At 33.9% G+C, this 21,533-nt stretch overlaps 2 protein-coding genes across 2 annotated transcripts; both read left to right on the top strand.

Moving 5' to 3' along the window:
- The first annotated feature begins 12,077 nt into the window (after positions 1-12,077).
- Positions 12,078-16,061, top strand: LOC139886615 (transketolase, chloroplastic-like). Its single transcript, XM_071870530.1, has 7 exons — positions 12,078-12,633; positions 13,188-13,278; positions 13,362-13,467; positions 13,564-13,846; positions 13,937-14,085; positions 14,419-14,572; positions 14,709-16,061. Exons 1-7 carry the CDS (start codon positions 12,148-12,150, stop codon positions 15,666-15,668), a joined length of 2,229 nt encoding a protein of 742 aa, XP_071726631.1. The 5' UTR covers positions 12,078-12,147; the 3' UTR covers positions 15,669-16,061.
- A 2,385-nt stretch (positions 16,062-18,446) lies between these two features.
- Positions 18,447-19,660, top strand: LOC139874491 (uncharacterized). The gene is made up of 2 exons (XM_071861919.1): positions 18,447-18,726; positions 19,261-19,660. The coding sequence occupies exons 1-2, from the start codon at positions 18,480-18,482 to the stop codon at positions 19,479-19,481; spliced, it is 468 nt and encodes a 155-aa protein (XP_071718020.1). The 5' UTR covers positions 18,447-18,479; the 3' UTR covers positions 19,482-19,660.
- The last annotated feature ends 1,873 nt before the right edge of the window (positions 19,661-21,533 follow it).

Genomic DNA, 21,533 nt, shown 5'->3' with positions numbered 1-21,533 from the left:
AACCCTAACACTTGGCACTCATGGCCTTCACGCACATTAGAACACTAGGTTTTAGCACAAAACACTAATATTGACCCATCTTGGTCCATTTTGACCCATTTGACTCGATAAAAGTCAACACACCCATTTTGGGTCATTTATGCCCAAATCACACCCATTTACACTTCCTCAAGGTGTTCTAACAAATTACTAGCCAATTAGGGTTTCATAACAACAATTTATACATTTAAAACCCTAGCTTACACATAATTGAGTCTACATGACCCAAATTACCCAAGAACACCCAATTTACTTAAAATGGGTCTTAATGTTCATCTTTAACACAAACCCTAACCCATACACAAAATCAAATTAAGAAAAGAAAGTTAAGGCATACCACAACTATCAAAATGTAGCAAATGACGAGATGCACAACTTTAAAGCTTGCGATTAAACCCGAAACGAGCTTCTTCTCCTTCAAAGTGAGCTTTCTCACTCTACAATCACTCTCTCTCTAAACTTGAATTGAAAGGGATAAGGTTGGTGAGTTTTTGAGTAAATGATACTCTAACATCTGATCCCAAGCATTAAATCCGGCCTCCAATTGATTTTACCAAAATACCCTCCAAATATCTAATTTAAAAGAATGGAGAATCTGTCACAGTCAGATGGCGCGGCGCGCCACCTAGCCGCGCTGCGCGCAACCCTGCCAGTTCAGCTTCTTTTGTCTTCTTAATATATACAATAAAACCCCGTTTCAAATATCGTTCAATACACTTATATACACATATGTACATTACAATTATTCGGGTCTTACATTAGACAAGTATTAATCCCCAATGGAATTAATCAACTCCCTAGTTCTCTTTAAAGAAGATGATAGCTAAAGTAGCATATGCTTCTAGTTACAAAGTACAAGACTCGCCCTTTCTAGTGATGACAATCCTAAGACAATTCTTAGGATTAATACAACACTAAGTAAACTCACAAAGATACAAGTTTGATAGTAAGTTTACAACCCCTTTCATAATCTATGAGATTATAGAACTTCTCTTGCTAATCACAAACATATGTATGAGTGTTATGTTCTTGTGATTCTCCGATGATTTTGAGATGTAGCACGCAAGAGGTCCAAGTCTTTAAATCTCTCCAAGTCTTGCTAATTATATGGAGAGATAAAAAAATTAGTCGTTGCTGCGGCTGGGACCACGGTCGACCGCACGCGGTCCTGTCCAAAATTCATATCTATTGTATAGTCGTTTGAATCAGTTTTGGGCTTTAATCTTTGGACTATTTTCTTCATTTAACACCTGCAAAAGATACCCAATATCCTATACATGTATTATATGCATTAAGTGTTCATTTACCTTGGATGTATTAACTTGATAGTGACTTGTCATTCTTAAAGTGGAAAGTCTAACATTCTTGGATACAATCATGATTATCATTTGAGGCAATCGCAGTTTTGTCATAATCTTTTATTTGCAATTAACACATTTGCTAAATCCCTATTGGTTGGTCAACATGTCATTGATGACAACAACCCACTTTAATCACAAAGCACACTAGTATTCAAATTTAAACTTGTTTGTGAATTAATTAAGTGTGTTCATGATGTCTTAACAATTTAAGCAAGTAATATCAATTTAGCATGTTATAAGACATCAAGTAAACCAATTCTAAACCATTCATAAACTAGATTTTAGACTTAAGCAAACATATGTGTGCTAATGATTCATTATCTTTTAAGATTACTAGGTTATGACATGTTAAGGATTATCCAAGTATCATAAGCATATATTGAAGTAGTCCAAATGCAAGTTGACGGAATTCCAACTTGTAACTCATAGCAAGACAAGGTTCATACATAACATATTAAGTAACTACTTAGCAAGTTAGCATTTAACACATAGTCAAATAATACTCATGTATTAATAGGAAGTAGTCAAGTAATATTCATGTAATGACTAGCAAGAGATCACTAATTAATCTAGGATTAAATATATAGTGATAACATAGCATTAAACTAAGGCTATGTAAGTTTTACTTGTAAAGTGACATTTGCAAGATTAATGTATAAGTATACATTAATGTCTAACACATGTACAAGGAAAGAGCAATTCTTGGTTAGGACTTGATGACTATCCTAAGTATGTCTGAATACATTTTAGATGTACATGTTTTCCTATAACACTTATGTGTTATTTCTTAATCAAGGTTTAATCGTCATTAAGGTGTCATTAGGTGTGATTAACCAAGATTAATGTTCTAGAGACCAAAAAATCCTTTGGGTATGAAGGAGGCAACTATTCTAAGCATGTTTAAACAGGTTTCATAAATTATGGATGCCTCAATATGGTCGAACTGATATTGGTGGAAATTCGGACAGAAGCTTTTACGGTCGACCCACGGTTGACCGTGGGGTCGATCGTGCACACCTGGTTTCACAAACCAGGGTGCAAGGTTCCACGGTCTGACCTGCGGTCTACCGTGGACCTAACCGGAAGCTTATGTTATTATTTTAAGCTTTGTTTGATTTTGGTATTTTGCTAGAGTAAGTGTAGATTAGTGAACTTATATATTTTTGTCAAGATGCCTACCATCACCTCTAGTTATGTGCATATGTCATAATCAAAACACTTATTGTTATGGGTTAAGATTAGTATAGTCATTAAGCATAATCTCACATTAACTCACATTCTCCCCCAACACATCATTTATTTTTGTCCCCATATGTTATTTTACATCCATAAGCTCCACTAGTTACTAAAAGCCTAACTAACATACGTTTTAGCTTTTAGCTTAGCTCTAACTTCTAGCTGTAGCTACAAATGAGTTTCATTCAAACATGAATATTTTCAAACTATATTTACTAAAAATTCATTATAGCTGGATCAATAAAGGATAGTAGGGCACCCCTTGGCCCACTGCAAAATTTATTTTTATTTTTCGGAGTATTTTTTTCAGAAAATAAGATATAAGAAAATTTAGAAATTTCATTGAACCGATGAAGAGATCAAAGGAATACAATTGATCAAGTAACCGCTACATGAGATACCGATAATCTCAAAACCTTGACATACTACCCCAATATATATGGATCAAGTAACCACTACACAAAATACCGACAACATCAAAGCTTTGACATACCACCCCAATATCTATGAAACTTAAACAGAAAAGAACACCAACCAAATACTACCATCTAACAAATCACACTAAGAGATTATTAAGACAAATTCACTCTTTATCTCAAAGGCAAGAATGATGAACAGTAACCACATTCGCGCTTAAAATGTTTGTACCTCAAGCTCAAACTGTTGTACACACAAGCACTTCACACTACAAATTTGACAACCATTGAAAAAATCAAGTGCTGAAACGTAAATTATATTGGGGAAAATTGAAACTTTATATAGTGTAAAGTAGGGATGCCAATGGCCACCTGATCCATTGGATATCCATCCTATCCACCCGCTTCGTGATAGATATGGATGAACCTATATGAATATGGATACGGACATGAATGAACCTAAATGGATATGGATATGGATGAAAAGTTTCATCCATCGATATATCCATTAACACCCGAAATACATAAATAAATACATAAATATAGATTTATGCTTGCATAATTACTATAACAAATGTATTTACCATTAAATTTACATTTTTCTTTCAACCTTATAACGAAATAACTATGATATATTACAAAAACATGTATATCCAACAAAAAAACATACAAACTATATATTTAATTTTTCATTATCGATGTTTAATAGTAAATTCAATAAATTGTGTAACATCTTCAAAAAAGATTACACATTCTTGAAAATAAATTTTAATTATGTCATGTTATATTTATTATTGCTATACCACGTTTCGTTTTCGTTGCATATTACATAATATTATAATATTCTTTGATACTCAATGGATATTCATTAACCCGCTTGATCTAATGGATATTGATATGGATGGATAAACTAAAATTAAACGAATATGGATATGGATGAACAAAAACTAAATGAATATGGATATGGATACAACATCACCCATCCATATTAGATTCATTGTCATCCCTGGTGAAAAGGTTAACTTCGGGGTGACAAACTATAACTTCTTAATTTTTCATAAAACTTCCCACTAAATCCACCTAAATTTTTGACGGATTTTATTTCTTCGTTGGACTCGAGTCATCTTTCACCGATATAAGAGCACAGGGAGTCGTTGCCATTTTCACCGTTATCACAATCCGACGCCGGGGACGGTGGGAGCGTCGACCCCGTCCCGGCGTCTTGTCGCCATTAAAACCCACCGTCGGGGCTCACTGTCGAGTGAGCGACGTTGGTTTGCAGCTGTATTTTATTTCTTTTTTCTTATTCTTTTTCCTTTCTTTTTCTATTTCTTTATTTTTCTTTCCCTTTTCTTTTATGGTTGCAGGTTTATATGATGGAGAACAGAAGAAGTAAAAAGAGGCGTATAAATTATAAAGGGATATTGACTAAAATACATTTTTTTAAAACTTTTATAACAAAATACACTTTTTTAAAAAAATTTGTCAATTTACACCATCAGGGCGACCAAGAGTTTGGTCGATCACCATTATAACATGGTTGACTGCGTAGTCGACCAACTCTAATAAAGTGGTCGACCGACCAATACAAGGTGGTCGACCACTCTTATTCGCACAATAATTTGGTCGACTACCATTATAACATGGTTGACTACGTAGTCGACCAATACTAACAAGGTGGTCGACCAACCAATACAAGGTGGTCGACCAAATTTGTTCTACTTCACGTTTCCCCCTTTATCATGTACTCCTTTATATGTATATTTATATTATATTTATTCATCAAACTCCGTAACAGATTTTTAGTCAATTAAAGCATAGAAGTATCTAGTTGAGTTAATCTGAGCTTGATATATAAATTCAAATGATACATATTTTAGATCGAGTCAGTCGAAGTTGACCACAAAACTGTTAGTTTTCAATTTCAGAATCAAGGCTCAAATTAACAAGCTCAAGGAAGGTTTCTTAATTGAACCAATCTCAAATTTGAAACCAGACGGTTTTATTTATAAAAACAATAAATCAGCAACCATCATAACTTTAAGATCGACATCCATCTGTTCGTTTTCAATTTCTTGATTGTTGGGGTTTGGACCCAATTATGGTAGAATATGTATATAAATGTGAAGATGACTAACAATACATGTTTGAATATCATGATGTATGATAATGAGGGGTCCGATGGAATGGCGTCAGGGATAGGAAATGAAATCTAGGGTTGGTCGACCACCTTGTATTGGTTGGTCGACCACCTTGTTAGTGTTGGTCGACTACGTAGTCAACCATGTTATAACGGTAGTCGACCAAATTTTTGTGCGAATAAGAGTGGTCGACCACCTTGTAATGGTCGGTCGACCACCTTGTTAGAGTTGGTCGACTACGCAGTCAACCATGTTATAATGGTGGTCGACCAAACTCTTGGTCTCCCTGATGGTGTAAATTGGCAAAAAAAATTAAAAAAAAGTGCATTTTGTTATAAAAGTTTTTTAAAAAATGTATTTTAGTCAATATCCCAATTATAAATGCGCTTAGTGTTTTTAATTGGTTCTGATTTTAAATTTTAATATTAACTTGAGTCAAATATGGGCCAAATAATATAAAATAATTGGGCTAGAATTGTTTGGTAAATAATGCTGAACTCTTTTATTTGTTATATATTTTTGATTTTAAAATAATTAATTATTAAATAAATAATCAATAAAAAAGTATAATTATAATTGATTTTACACTGAAATTTAATACTGAACGATTTTTCTTATTTTGACCTCAGTGTTAAATCTCAGTGTTAAGCTTAACACTGAGATTTAACACAGTGTCATGACTCCTAATGTTCTAACCGTTAAATACGAAATAATTTTACGAACTAAACGAATAAATTACATTCGAAACAAAGTCCCGAAAAACGAGAACTCTTCAAATAGTTAAACCCAAACCACATAAACTAAAATTACTTAAAACTAAAAATACAAATGGCATACTAGTCACGCCGGCATTTGTACAATAAGGAATAAATTACTCCGTATCTTTTAAGGCAGCTTAAGCAAACCACAACCCCAATAGACATCCAGAGGACATGTCTACAAAGGGTCTTTACGTGAGTTTCAAAGATCAAAACGCATTGTTCTAACTAAAAATATTTAAATCTCTGTATTAAATCTTCAAATCCTCTTTATTTAAAAAAATAATGGAGACTTAGGTGGGTTCTTTTCATGTCATAATAGAAATAGATAGAAAGATAAATAGACATAAAAGTTTTTTATTTGTTTCAACAAAAATCGTCATCACTTATAAAAATGATATCTAAGAAAATCCTTTCATTATCTTTGCTGTAAAGTGTAAATCATCGAGATCATCATCTTAAACATGCATATTCAAATTTGTGCATTGTTTATATCAACGGCATTTGTAATATTAAGTAAAAGCACCATCTTTGCTGTAAACTCAAAATACTTCCATAATTACATCAAACGTCGAACAAGTAAAAATAATATACATGGTTTGTCAATAAACGGTACATGGTCCGAAGATCCTATTCTGATAAAACAAGAAGCATATTCGTATTTTAGCAACCTCTTCCAATCCAAACATCTCCGTGAGGAATGCCCCTTCGATAACGTTCCACATCTCGATTATATCACCCCTTTGGATAATCACCTACTAGAATCTAAATTCAGCGAAAAAGAAATATGGGAAGCCATATCTAACTGTGACAGCTCAAAAGCACCTGGCCCAGACGGTTTCAATATGAAATTCTTCAAAAAGCACTGGGAACTGATCAAAAATGACCTCACAAAATCTCTAGATTGGTTCTGGGATAATTCGGAAATATCCAAAGGGTGTAATGCTTCTTTCTTCACCTTAATCCCGAAAAAATCTAACCCTATCGGTCTTAACGAATACCGTCCGATTTGCCTAATAGGTAGCTACTACAAAATCCTCACGAAAATTCTTTCCAACCGCCTTGCTAAAGTCATCCATAAAGTCATAGGCTCTGAACAAACTGCCTTCCTCAAAGGACGCAACATCTTAGATAGTGTATTAATTGCAAATGAAATAATCGATGAATTAAAACGTAAAAAACAAAAAGGTCTAATCTTCCAAGTTGATTTCGAAAAGGCATTCGACTGCATCGAATGAGACTTTCTATTTAACACCATTCACTTCATGGGCTTTGGTCCAAAATGGATTAGCTTCATTCGAGCATGTCTCTACTCATCATCCATTTTCATATTAATCAACGGCTCACCCACCAAAGAATTCGTCCCTGAAAGGGGAATTCGACAAGGTGATCCCATATCGCCGTTTCTTTTCATCATCGTCGCTGAAGGTCTTAATATTCTTGTCAAAAGAGCATTATCCAATGGTCACCTACAATGTTTAAAAATTGGCCATGACAAACTTGTTATCACACACCTCCAATACGCAGACGATACAATTTTTTTCGGCGAGTGGAATAAAAGAAATGCCAAGTACATCTCCAAACTCCTAAAGTGTTTCAAAAACATATCGGGCCTCAAAGTCAACTTTCGCAAAAGCAAACTTTATGGTATCGGAACATCCACCACTGAAACCGAGCAAATGGCCAGATACATTAACTGTTCTGTGGGCTCTACTCCGTTTACCTATCTTGGCCTTCCTATTGGTGTACCCACATCTCACGCATCCTCTTGGCAGCCAATTGTTGAAAAATTCGACAAGAGACTTTCAGACTGGGCTACCAAATCCATCTCCTTCGGGGGCCGCCTTATGATCATCAAATCCATCCTTAGTAGCATTCCACTTTACTACTTCTCATTATTCCATGCACCTGCCGCTATCCTTAAGGTACTTGAATCTAAAAGACGAAAATTTTTCTGGGGAGGTTCCTCAAATGATAACAAAATTAATTGGATTAAATGGGATCAGATTATCTTGCCATATGAAAATGGGGGTTTAAACGTGGGGTCTCTTTTTGCTAAAAACACATCACTTCTTTGTAAATGGTGGTGGCGGTTCAAAAATGAACACAATGCTTTATGGGTAAAAATAATAAAAAGTATTTATGGGCCGGGGGGGGGGGGGGGGGTTGGATACTAATGTTTTATGCAGGAATATTTCAGGTCGCACCATTTGGAAAGAGATCATCAAAGCCGGAAAAGTCGCGGATAAATCAGGAACTTTCTTCATATCTTCGATTTCAAAGCGCATCGGCAATGGCACATCGATTAGTTTCTGGCATGACATATGGATCGGATCTGAAACCCTCAAAACCATTTTCCATAGATTATTCATGTTGGAATCTCCAAAAGAAGCAACTGTTGCCGACAGAATATCGAATGTTAATTCCATTTCAATCGGAATCTGGGATTGGTCCCGAGCACCCAGCTGTCGGGCATTGGACGAACTAAAGGAACTCACTAATTTAATATCATCCGTAATTATCTCGGATCATCCCGATTCATGGAAATTCTCCCTTGACGCATCCGGCTTATTCACTACATCATCATTATCAAATCTAATCAATACTCTCAAATACGGCATTCATTCTCGAAACATATCACTTCCCCGCATCAAATTCGTTCCGCAAAAGGTCTTCATATTCACATGGAGAGTCATTCAGCTAAAAATTCCTGTTAGAAGTGAACTGGACAAAAAAGGAATCGATCTTCACTCCATTTTATGTCCCTTATGAGATCATCATATCGAAACTATTGAACATGCGTTGCTTAATTGTCCTAAGGTGTCTCCAATTTGGGCACAAATGCTTGATTGGTGGAACCAAAATAACACTCCAATCTCCGACATCAACGGTGCCATCATCTCTGACCAAGGTTTCTCACATAACTCCATTGGATCCTCCTTATGGCAAGCTACTAAATGGATTGCGTGCTATATTATATGGAAACATAGAAACCTAAAAGTCTTCTCAAATAAAATATGGAATCCCGCTATGCTTATCTCCGAGATTCAAACCCAAAGCTTTAGCTGGATCTCAAACCGATCCCGGAAGAAAATCCCTATCGAATGGCATCAATGGCTCCTAAACCCTTCCTTTTATGTGGCACCGCCTTCAAATCGCATGGGAGTCCGTTAACACGGCATTACATAAATCGGACAGTGTCCGAAGTTTCTTCTTAGCATATGTGGGTAGATAAAATGGGATGGTTTGTTTGTCAACTTTGTCGCCGCTTGATCGGCACGGTTGCCTCTTCCCTCCCCGCTTGTTTTCTTCAAGTTCGTTCCCTCATACTGTTAAGTAGGCTTCGTCACTCCCGATTTTTTATTACTTAGTCTATATTCCAATCTTTTCCAACTGTTTCGATATTGTTCATATCATTGTATAGATGAATGTAGGAGCTTGTAACGATACAATTCAGATTTTATAATAATACTTTTTGCTTTTCAAAAAAAATATATTTATATTAATCTAAAGACGATTATTGTATATTTGTTTATTGCAAATCATAATAATAAGATATAAGAATAATCAATCATACGCGTTTACATAGTCGCCGCCGTGAACGATGACCATATTACCCTATATATGTACCAAACAAACCATTTCTACAAATGGTCAAGTTTTGTATGAGTAATATAGAGCTAAATTCAAAAATAAATTTAACCATAATTTATATTTAAATTAAAAATTAATCAATCAATTTTGTTCTATAAATGTGTCCCATGATTCCGATCTAAGATAATATTTGTTTAATTTATTTCAACAATTATGTTTGAAGAATGTGACGAAATTAATTGGAGCTGGAGTTTATAGGAATTGAAACTTATTGCTGAAGTTGAAAATTATAACTTGAGCTAATAATTAGATCTTATTTTTAAAATTGAAAGGCAGATTTATTATTTTTAATAAGTGTGATGATCACGTTAAGTGAGGGGGTAAGTGAAAAAAGTACTCCTATAGCGTTGTATCATTATTATACTTTAATATTAAAAGTTTAAGTCCACTATTTTGTACTATCATACAGAGGTGTCTTCGAGCATAGGCAAGATAGACAATCGTCTAGGGCTCAAAAATTTAGAAGGGCCCAAAATTTCGAATATGTAAATATTTTCTCAATATATTTAATTAAATCAAATAAAAATTTATCAATTAAAGTTAAAATACCTTGTTTTTAATATTTAAATACAATGTAAGTAAATAAATAGATAAATTAGAGTATTATTTTTTTATGTGTAGTAAAAAAAATTAACGTATATGTGGGCTCATTTTTATTTTTGTCTAGGGCCTTTAAATTGTTGAGACGACCCTGCTATCATACTGGTATTATATGGAGTAATTCTTAATTTTAAAGGGTGCAAATTTAGTCAAACAACAATGTTTTGGAGACGTATGCCATATATCATTAACTAATGTAAGTATGAAAAAGGGAGGTGATATTTCCAAGCTTTAAATTGATAGATCCACAAACATTTGTTGCTTTTTCCCAATAAATACTCTCCAATTAATTGTACCAAGAAATTTGTGTAACATATCATTAAGGTCAGTTTAGTAAATCTATTTGGATCTATCAAATACATGTTTGGAAATATCAATTCTAAAAACGAAAATATAGAAGGCAACATTAAATGTTATCATTATCTTTTACTTAGTCATTGACTTTTGACCTACCGAGTGGTGATCATTTCAACTTTGAGATTATATGTTCGAGTAATGTGATAGACAAAAATGTATATATTTATGAAATTGTTCGTGTAGAATTTGCGAGTTTACCTTTCAAGAAAAATCATAATCTAGTACTTTGAATAAAATTGGGAGTCAAAAATCACAATTTGTACTTTGTACTATCGGCTCAATCAAAGTTCTATTTCTAGTTACTATTGATTAGCCTATTCAAGATAATGGAATTTTTTTTTTTGGTTTTTTTTTTTCATTTAATAAATGTTACGGAGTATATGACACTAACTCTCGTAAATTCACGGAGTTATTAAAATATAGATTTTGACTCAAATTTGCAATAAACCCATATCATATCACTGTTATGTTAAAAATAATATGTATTCATATGGTAATTTTGTAGATTTTGAACAAAGTTTGCGGTGATTTTGTTTTTTCATCTCGTTTAGTATGTCGGTTTAATTTTTCATTTTGGAATTGTCGTTTCCATTTATATCAGATAGAGCATCTTCAACGTCGTCTATAGATCGTTTTGATTTCTTACGCCGTGTTATTTCTTGATTTTCCGTTCTAAACTAATTTTTCAATTCAAGCCGTTCCCATTGTCGTTAGCGACACTGCATTTCATTTTCCGTTCTAAAATTTCATTTTGCGGTTTGCTTCGGTGGAGTTGTCACGAGCAACTTTCCCCTTTTTTATTGGTTGTGGTTTTGGTTTATCTTCTTTAAGTTTAGCTTGTGGTTTGGGTAAGAGACATCGACAACTTTTAGCTTCTTTAGGTTTATTTAGGATTTCGGTGATTTTTTGTTGATAGTTTAAAGTGGTTTGGAATTCTCAGATGACTGATTTCTTCAGTTTCACATGGAATACTTCTCTCGATTTCTTGACATGTTTTCAATAGGTTGTCACAAACATTCACCATGTTGTTTGTGTTCAACATCAGTTGTTTTTTTCTATGTAGCATTTGTGCAATTTGTGCTGAAATTGTGGTCAATAGTCAATAGTCAATAGTCAATAATTTGTACCTACATAGATCCGTTGTACCTATAGATCGTTGAATTTTTTCAATTAGATTGTTGAAGTATGTATATACTCCGTAATAACTTTTAACACTTTAAATCTATTCTAATTTATTTTTTTTCAAAAAATAAAATATTAAATATTAAAAAATGGCATATACCTCTAAACCATTCTAACAAGATCAAAACAATCCAAATGTCCAAATACCAACTTAGCTGTTGAAGGGCAGACATTCATTTCCTACCCTCAATCAACGGCTCTGATCATCTCACGTACCTCATCCAACGCTCCATCTCTCCCCATTTCACCTCAACCACCCCTCTCCAATCTCTCCATTTTTTTCATCCTTAAAAAATTATAAATAAAAATCCACACCTTCATTTCAGCTCTATATCTATATCTATATCAGACCCAACGATATCACTCTCTCTCTACCACTTTCTCTCTCTAAAAAAACAGAGCCATGGCTTCTTCAACCTCTCTCACTCTCTCTCAAGCCGCTCTCTACACCACCGTTCCCCGCCATGGCTCTACCACCACCACCTCTGCAGCCGTCCAACAACCCACACTCTCAATCCCAACCTTTTCCGGCCTCAAAGCCACCGCAAGTTCATCAACACGTGCTGTCACGCGCCAACGCGTGAATTTCACGCGCGTGATAAAAAACGCGGTCGTAGAGACACTAGATAAGACTGATACTGCTTTGGTTGATAAGTCCGTGAATACAATTAGGTTTTTGGCAATTGATGCTGTTGAGAAAGCGAATTCGGGTCATCCTGGTTTGCCCATGGGTTGTGCACCCATGGGTCATATTTTGTACGATGAGGTTATGAGATATAACCCGAAGAACCCGTATTGGTTTAATAGGGATCGCTTTGTTTTATCCGCCGGACATGGTTGTATGCTTCAGTATGCTCTGTTACACCTTGCTGGTTATGATTCAGTCCTAGTAAGTCAATTTCTCAATTTTCGATGATATCTATGTTTTTTTTTATTGTTTTTTAATCTTAGTATCTGATTATGTTGAAATTTTGGTTTTACTATTAAAAGGTTTAAGATTTTGTTCATGTTTGATCTGTTTCATTGATTATGTCTGTCATGTGTTTGATGAAATGTCTCAGTGGAGTGGATTTTGTTTTTGGATCTGTTTTTAGGCAAAAAAGATTTTGTAGTTTTATGGCAAAATAAGTTATCTGTAGTTTGCTATATTAAACTTTTGGTGATGGTGCTTGTGTTTGGAGACATGTAACATTTATGGGATCTGAGGTTTGACTTTATATGAGTAAAAGGTTTGTTTTTAGTATGCTTGGTATGCTGTATAGTAATGAAGTTATTGACTTTGCTGGATCCTAAACTTTATGATTAATTGATCTAAGAATCAATCAATCCAAGTTAGAAATGTGTTCCTTTAATTAATGATGTATGACTTAGTAATTAAGTTAGTTTAATTTATACTTTTGATACTAATACTAATATGTCATATGTCATGTACTATTATAATAGGAAGAGGACTTGAAGCAATTTCGTCAATGGGGAAGCAAAACACCCGGCCATCCCGAAAACTTTGAAACTCCTGGAATTGAAGTTACTACCGGTTTGTTCCTGTATATGTATCAATGATCAATTTTTAAAAAACAATTTTGTTTATAAGCGTTTATTCAATTATTATGATTACAGGTCCTCTTGGTCAAGGTATTGCCAATGCTGTTGGTCTTGCTCTTGCTGAGAAGCATTTGGCTGCCCGATACAACAAACCCGATGCTGAGATTGTTGACCATTACACGTAAGATTCCAAAAATCTTTTTTTTTTTTTTTTTTTTTTTTTTTTGGTAATTTACAAGTCCAATGATATTAATATAAAGTTTGTGTTTTTATTCAGATACTGTATTCTTGGAGATGGTTGTCAAATGGAAGGAATTGCAAACGAAGCTTGTTCACTTGCTGGTCATTGGGGACTCGGCAAGCTGATTGCTTTCTACGATGACAACCATATCTCAATTGACGGTGACACAGAAATCGCATTCACCGAGAATGTCGACAAACGTTTCGAGGCTCTTGGGTGGCATATCATCTGGGTTAAGAACGGTAACACCGGTTATGATGAGATTCGTGCCGCCATTAAGGAAGCTAAATCCGTGACTGATAAGCCCACCTTGATTAAGGTTAGTGGTTATATGAATTTGGAAACCTGAGGGAAATTTAGTAGCTTTTTTTTTTTTTGGAGTTTGGTGATAATATGTGTTAATTTGCAGGTAACAACAACAATTGGTTTTGGATCACCAAATAAGGCGAATTCATACAGTGTACATGGAGCAGCTTTGGGTGCTAAAGAAGTAGATGCAACCAGACAAAACCTTGGATGGCCTTACGAGCCATTCCATGTTCCAGACGATGTGAAGAAGTAAGTAATATGTCTTAAAGCTTCTACCTTTTTTGTATTTTTCAGTCGATCTTGTAGGTGGCAAAATGGGTGGGTGGGTTACAGGTGATTTTATGCTATTGTTCAAGACAATTCATGCTTGCCTGAAACTTTCTAAATAACTAGTGTATCCAATAATTACAAGTTTTCTAAACAACCCGTATGACCCATTTCCTTCTAAAGTCAATTCTACCCACTAGAGATAAAAAATATCCCAAATGGGTCAGCTTATCTGTAAATGAATTGAAATATCCACCTATAATCAGTATGAAATTCTGAATTAGGGTTTGTTAATTTTGATTACAAATTTTTCAGGCACTGGAGCCGCCATACGCCCGAAGGTGCAGCTCTTGAAGCCGAATGGAACGCTAAATTTGCAGAGTACGAGAAAAAGTACGCCGCCGATGCGGCCGAATTGAAGTCTATTGCTGATGGTGTATTACCTAATGGATGGGAAAAGGCTCTTCCTGTAAGTATCTTCAAATTCACTACTTCTATCTGCATATTCTTCTCAAACCCTCATAACTTACTTTTTTTATACAAATTTTTTATTTTATTATTATTTTTTTTAAATTTATCTTTTTTTTTTTTTTTTTTTTTTTCAGACATACACCCCAGAAGTACCCGGTGATGCAACAAGAAACCTCTCACAAACAATGCTTAACGCATTAGCACCCGTTCTCCCGGGTCTCGTAGGTGGAAGTGCTGACCTGGCATCATCAAACATGACACTAATGAAAATGTTCGGCGACTTCCAAAAATCCACCCCCGAAGAACGCAACATCCGGTTCGGTGTTCGTGAACACGGTATGGGCGCCATTTGTAACGGAATCGCACTCCACAGCCCCGGTTTCGTCCCGTACTGTGCTACATTTTTCGTCTTCACCGATTACATGCGTGGTGCAATGAGAATCTCAGCTTTATCAGAAGCCGGAGTCATATACGTTATGACCCATGACTCTATTGGGTTAGGAGAAGACGGGCCGACCCATCAACCCATCGAACACTTAGCCAGTTTCCGGGCCATGCCCAATATCTTAATGTTCCGCCCAGCTGACGGTAACGAAACAGCCGGAGCTTATAAAGTTGCTGTAGAAAGTCGAAAACGCCCCTCGATTCTTGCACTTTCTAGGCAAAAACTGCCTAACTTAGCTGGAACTTCGATTGAAGGAACTGCAAAGGGAGGGTACACGATAAGTGACAATTCGACGGGTAATAAGCCCGATGTTATCTTGATCGGGACCGGTTCGGAACTCGAGATCGCAGCTAAAGCTGGTGATGAACTAAGAAAGGAAGGGAAAACGGTTAGGGTTGTGTCGTTTGTTTCATGGGAGCTTTTTGAGGAACAATCGGATGAGTACAAGGAGGGTGTTCTTCCGTCATCGGTAACCGCACGTGTCAGCATTGAAGCGGGGTCCACTTTTGGATGGGGGAAAATTGTGGGAAGTAAAGGGAAGGCAATTGGGATTGATAAATGGGGGTCGAGTGCACCTGCATCGAAGATTTATAAGGAGTATGGTATTACTGCTGAAGCTGTGATCGAAGCAGCTAAATCGGTACTTTAGGGTTTGGTTTGAATCTGATGTTAAAGTTGTTGATTTGTAATGGTCAGATGAAGAAATAAGAGGTTGGTTTTTAGTCTTTGATGCTTTTCATCGAACACCTTGCCTGCAAAATTGAACAAAGATCGGAAGAGAAGAACTGAAATTGTAACAAGATTGATTGAAATGTAATTTTCACCCAAGTTTTGGTATTTTGATATGTTTGGTTTTCATTGAGGTGTTCTTTTGAGTAATGTACAATTTTTAAACCGCATAATGACACTTTATTATAAAATCCTAGTTTTATATTCATGTAAGATAAGAAATTCAGACTTTCAAATGTTTTACATTATCATTATTGTTGTTACTTTTGGTTCCCCACTTCGGAATAAAACATTACTCCTTTATAGGTGACTATTATCACCTTTTTGTGTTGTTAAAATTGTAGGGATGTCATTTTCAAATCGGTATCAAATACATTACATTTACATCTTTACATGTTACTATAATAATACCAACAAGATTGTAGTTAGTGTTGTAATTCTGTATTTATTTGAAAATAAAGGTGGTTGTGTTTCATCTCTTGAATGGATTACTATTATGTGTTGAATGGATTGGGGATGAACATAAGCCATTGAAATTGGGTGAAGTTATCTACTTGTGTTGAAATTGGGTGAAGTTATCTACTTATGTTAAGCTTCGAGTGAGCATGGAAAGTGGGCCACACAAAAGAGAAGTACTAATCAATACAAGCACTGTTGTAAAAAAAAAAAAACTCCAATTAATTACAATTACTCATTTTTAAGAACGATCCGTTCTGATTTCTCAAAATCCGTTTAACTAATCGGTCAACGTCGATCGATAAGTCAAAATTGAATATGCTAATCAAGGTCATATTCAAAATTGATCAACATTTTAACATAAATTTAAGCTACAATTTTAGAGTTTTTGAATAAAATAAACAATTATAGACAATTATGTTAAAATATATGTTTATGTTTATGGTTTCCTCTATATTTACACATATAATTTTTAAATTTAATATTTAAATGTATACAGTAAAATCCGATTAATCTCCGAATTGCCGATTACTCATTCAAAGTCCTGACCGATTGATCCCCGATTAATCTCCGAATTGTCGATTACTCAGAAGTCCCGACCGATTAATCCCCGATAGCGAATTTTGCAACCTTGAATACAAGTGCTTTAGATATTTATTTTAGAAGAGGACAAAAAACACTAGATTATAGCAATGTACTAAAGTATATGTTAAAAGAAGGCATACGGTTGCAAGATGTGATGCCAAAAGAGTAAGGATAGGTCTGGAATGATAAGTAATTTTGTGATTGGTGAAGTATGTGGCTGTTGAAGCTTTGTCAGTTTTTGAGCAATACTATCTTCACATATGTCCTTTACAACTGAAAAGTCTATTTCACAAACAAATTATGTGCAAAACTTTATCTAACTGTGTTATATATATGTAAAACAACAATATGATATCATTTCTAAAGCTCTCTTTTAAACAACGATCTAAATATAGCCATTGTGTATTTAGATATCTATGTATTTGTCAATACTAGTGTTTTAATTAAAGGGCCAATTGCCCAAAAATGTAATGTAATGGTCACTTTTTCTCAACAAAGGATATATCAAAAAAAAAAAAAAAAAAAAAAAATTTGACCACAAAGGATTCTGATTTCATTTTAGTGGCTAAAAAGGTCTCTAATTGAAAAATGGTTGGAATTGGGATAATATCTGACATGTATGTTAGCTTTTGTTGGGGACATACATCACTAACTTGCAACTCAGATAGGTAAAACATTTCTTTGTTAGATAGAGCACGGGGAGTCGTTCGGTGTTAAATCTCAGTGTTAAATTTAACACTGGATTTAACACTGAAGCCAAAACAGGGGAAATGGTTCAGTGTTAAATCTCAGTATTAAATCATTATTTAATTATTTTTTTAATACTTTTAATAATATTATTTAACTTATTTTTTTTATACTCTTATCTATTATTTATTTAATATGATTATTAATTATAAACTATAAAAATAAATAATACTTTTAGTTAGTAATATTTATAATTATTATAAATTATAAATATTTAAAGAGAATTTAACCCAACTATAAAAATAAATGTAAGCCCACTAATTTGGCCCATTTTTTAACCAATTTTTAAACCTAATTATTTATTATTTATACTAATTATTTACTCCATATTCTTCTTCTTCCTAACTGAAACGCACCTGCAAAAATCAAAAAACACACCGAAACAACATCAAATAACAAAAGGAAAAAAGAAAGAAAAGAAGAAAAAAAAAAAGGAAAAAGAAGTAGAAACAGCGTTGGGTGGGTAACGGTGGCCACCGTTAAACTCATTTAACGCCGATTTAACGCCGAACCGGAGTCGACGAAACAGCCGTCGCCGGCGTTAAATTCCTTCGACGGTGAAAAATTGCATCGACTCCTGGTGCTCTAAGAAAGCATTTCTACATTCATCACTAATTTCCAACACTCATGGTTAGAGGTGTCAAAATGGTTGGGTCGGTGGGTTGGTTTAACAAGATACAAGCTGTAAATTATTCTTAAGACCTATTAAAAGCTCACTATGGACGACGTTAAACCTATTTCCTTTCTAAGCCACTTCATACATCAACATATGACTGACCCCGTAGATATTAACTTTTGATTTATTCATAAGTAACTGGGCCAACTTTGGCATTAACATTATCCAGTCCACCTTACGTTTTGGCCCACTTTTACAACCGCATATTCAGTTACTTCCCGCCATATACAAAAAAGCTTATCCACTTTTATCACAAACCCTTTTGTGATGATGTTTTCTATGCTCAAACTTCAACCACTTCTATCTAATAGTCCCCCATCTAATCATCAATTTGGATTCTACAGATGTTGCGAATGGAAGAAAAGGGGTAATTTGGTTCCGAATCGAGCTGCCCCAGACAGCAATTCAGATTATGAAATCGACATGGAAACTGCCCGTGAAGCTCTCCGCAAACTTGACCTACAACTTGACTCCATCTCTCAAAAACAACCCAACCCTGCTCCTAAAACTCAAGGTACTTTAACTATAAGAACTTATTGTTAATTCCCTAAATTAGTTATGATTAGTTAAAAAATTAAAGATTTCAAGCTTATTGATTTAAAGGCTTAATCTTCGAGTGCAAATTCGTCAACTCTTGTTATTTATTACCTGAATTAGACAGATGATAAAAAAAAATGTTAATTTATCGGTTAAATTGAGAATTTTGTCTACAGAAAAAGGATTAATATAATGTTGCCTCTTATCTTTGCATATACTCAACCATATAATGTTTTCATAATTTTTTTTATATAGTTTTGTTTTGCGTTGTTTTCTATATACTTGTAAACCAATTGAGCTCTTTCATTGAGATAAACTGGTACATGTATAAGGTTTTTCCCATTCAGACTACCCGAAGAGAGCGAGTATTACTAAGATATACGCGACCTAACTAGATTATCTTTATCTTGTGACTGTTTCTGACACTTTCCCTAGTTATCCAATACGTTAATTATTTTTTCAAAGCGTGCATCTATAGTCACGTGCCTAATACGTTCATAAATGATTGCAGCTTCCAACCCGTACGATCTAAGAGATGCAAATGACGTTCAAGTTGAAGATACAGGATCATTTCTACCGTATGCATTTTTTGCACTACTTATATTCACCATAGTCTATAACATAGTGTTCATAAAGGTAATAAAACCATCTGTAGATGGACAACAAGTGGAATTGGCCCCTGTTCGAGCATCACTTATGAGAGATATTTTGAAAGCCGAATTACTACCTTAAATGCAACACTGAATTGAACTTATAGGTTTGCTTATGACAAGCAAGTGATAGATTATTATGAGTGAAATATAGCCCTCTTTTTCTTTATAAAGGTTTAGAGATATTTGCCATTAATGAATATCATGTATTGAGTTTGTAAATCGAAATTATTGAAATCATATTAATTAGGGCTTGGCTAACTCTTGCTCTTAGGTCATAACATAAGCTTTATTTAATACAATAAAACTTTCCAGAATTAATATTAAAGTCATTTAATAAACTTATCAATTTCCATTTTTACATATATATATTTGTTATAATTCATAATATTCAGGGCAAATTTTATGCAATAAATAATTCTTAACTTCTGTCACGTTAAGTTGGGGTGTGCACCATTTGGTTTCAAACCGAATATCGAATTGAATCCAAACCAAAAGAAACCAAACCGAATTTTTTAAATGGTTTTCGGATCGATCGAAACCGAAACCAAATTTGTAATTCGGTTTTCGGTTTGGTTTTCGATTCGGTTAACTGAAAACCGAATTAAAAACCGAATTCAAATTAATAACATATTAAAACATATTTATATTTATATATTTATATTATGTTTGATGTATTATTATATTTTTATTAAACAATAAACATGTTATATACCCTGTATAATTAAATTAATTTCATAACCGTTATTCCTAATTTATATGTAAGTTTATGCTGGTTAGGATTTTTATTTTTAGTGATTTTAGGTTTTAACCGAAACCAAACCGAAATCAAATTCGGTTTTCTGTTCGGTTTTGGTTATGCTTTTGATATTTAAATTTGGTTTCGTTTTGATTTTTTTATAAGTTTCAAAACTGAACTGAATAAACCGAAAAACCAAAAATCGAACCGATGAATACCCTTAACGTTAAGCCACAAGTTAGATAATCCTTATACATTAACTGCTTTAAAAATGACCATAGAGTAGTGGGTGAACCAAGATTTGGGCACTCGTTAAAATTCATTAAATGAACCAAAAAACTTCTTTAAGAAATACAAAAAAAATAAAAATAAATAAAAGATTGCAAATGCCCGATAGTTTTGTTGCATTATATAGCACATCACATAATCGCAAAGCCTACCATGAAAGTACAATTAACATAATTAATCGTGCAATCAAATTATAGTACAAATGCAGGGCCGTCTCAACAATTCGAAGGCCCAAGGTGAAAATAAAAATGGGCTCCTGTACACGTTAAAATTTTATATACAGAAAAACATATAATATTAAAATTTATCAATACGAAAAAAGTTATCAAGACATGCTTATATATATATATATATATATATATATATATATATATATATATATATATATATATATATATATATATATATATATATATATTAAAAAATTTGGGCCCTTCAACATTTTTGGGCCCTAGGCGATCGTCTATCTTGTCTATGTTCAAAGACGCACAAATGCAAAATCTATAAAGATTTAATTTCAATAAAAAATTAGTTTCTAACACAATTATTTTTTGATTATTACGCTTCATAATAATTCATATGCTCAATATTTCACAAATAAATACCGAAATTTGGTCCCCTTGTAAACCCTTCTTTCCTTTTCTTAATAATTTCTATAACAAATATAAAATGACGAAAAATAAAAAAAATAATATTAAATTAGATACATAACCTCACTTCATGTAAAAAAAAAAAAATAAAAAAAAAAACATGAATCGATTTAAAAAATAAACAAACTTTACGCAATTTATTCTCCAAAATAAATGGCCGGACAAATTTAGTTGAGTAGCATGATCCTTTCGGTACTTCACCCAAACTGATGTTGGACCTATATCAGGTGGATAGTGCTCCCTTAAACGATCAACTCCAGTTTTTTTCAGTATCTCTTCAACTAAAAATGGTTCTATCTCTTAACAGTTTGCATTAGAAGCTGGTTCCGTTTCGTTTTGGCATTTCGGATTTCATCTGCTCGAATATGATAATAGAGAAGCAATGGTCATTCGCGGTTTGGTGGCCTCAGTTTCTGTGGACGGTCTTAGAGATAAAAAGTTTGATTGGCACCGTTTA

This window comes from Rutidosis leptorrhynchoides, chromosome 1, assembly GCF_046630445.1.
Source record: "Rutidosis leptorrhynchoides isolate AG116_Rl617_1_P2 chromosome 1, CSIRO_AGI_Rlap_v1, whole genome shotgun sequence".
NCBI classification, from domain to species: domain Eukaryota; kingdom Viridiplantae; phylum Streptophyta; class Magnoliopsida; order Asterales; family Asteraceae; genus Rutidosis; species Rutidosis leptorrhynchoides.
This window is presented reverse-complemented; position numbering and strand designations above follow the sequence as displayed.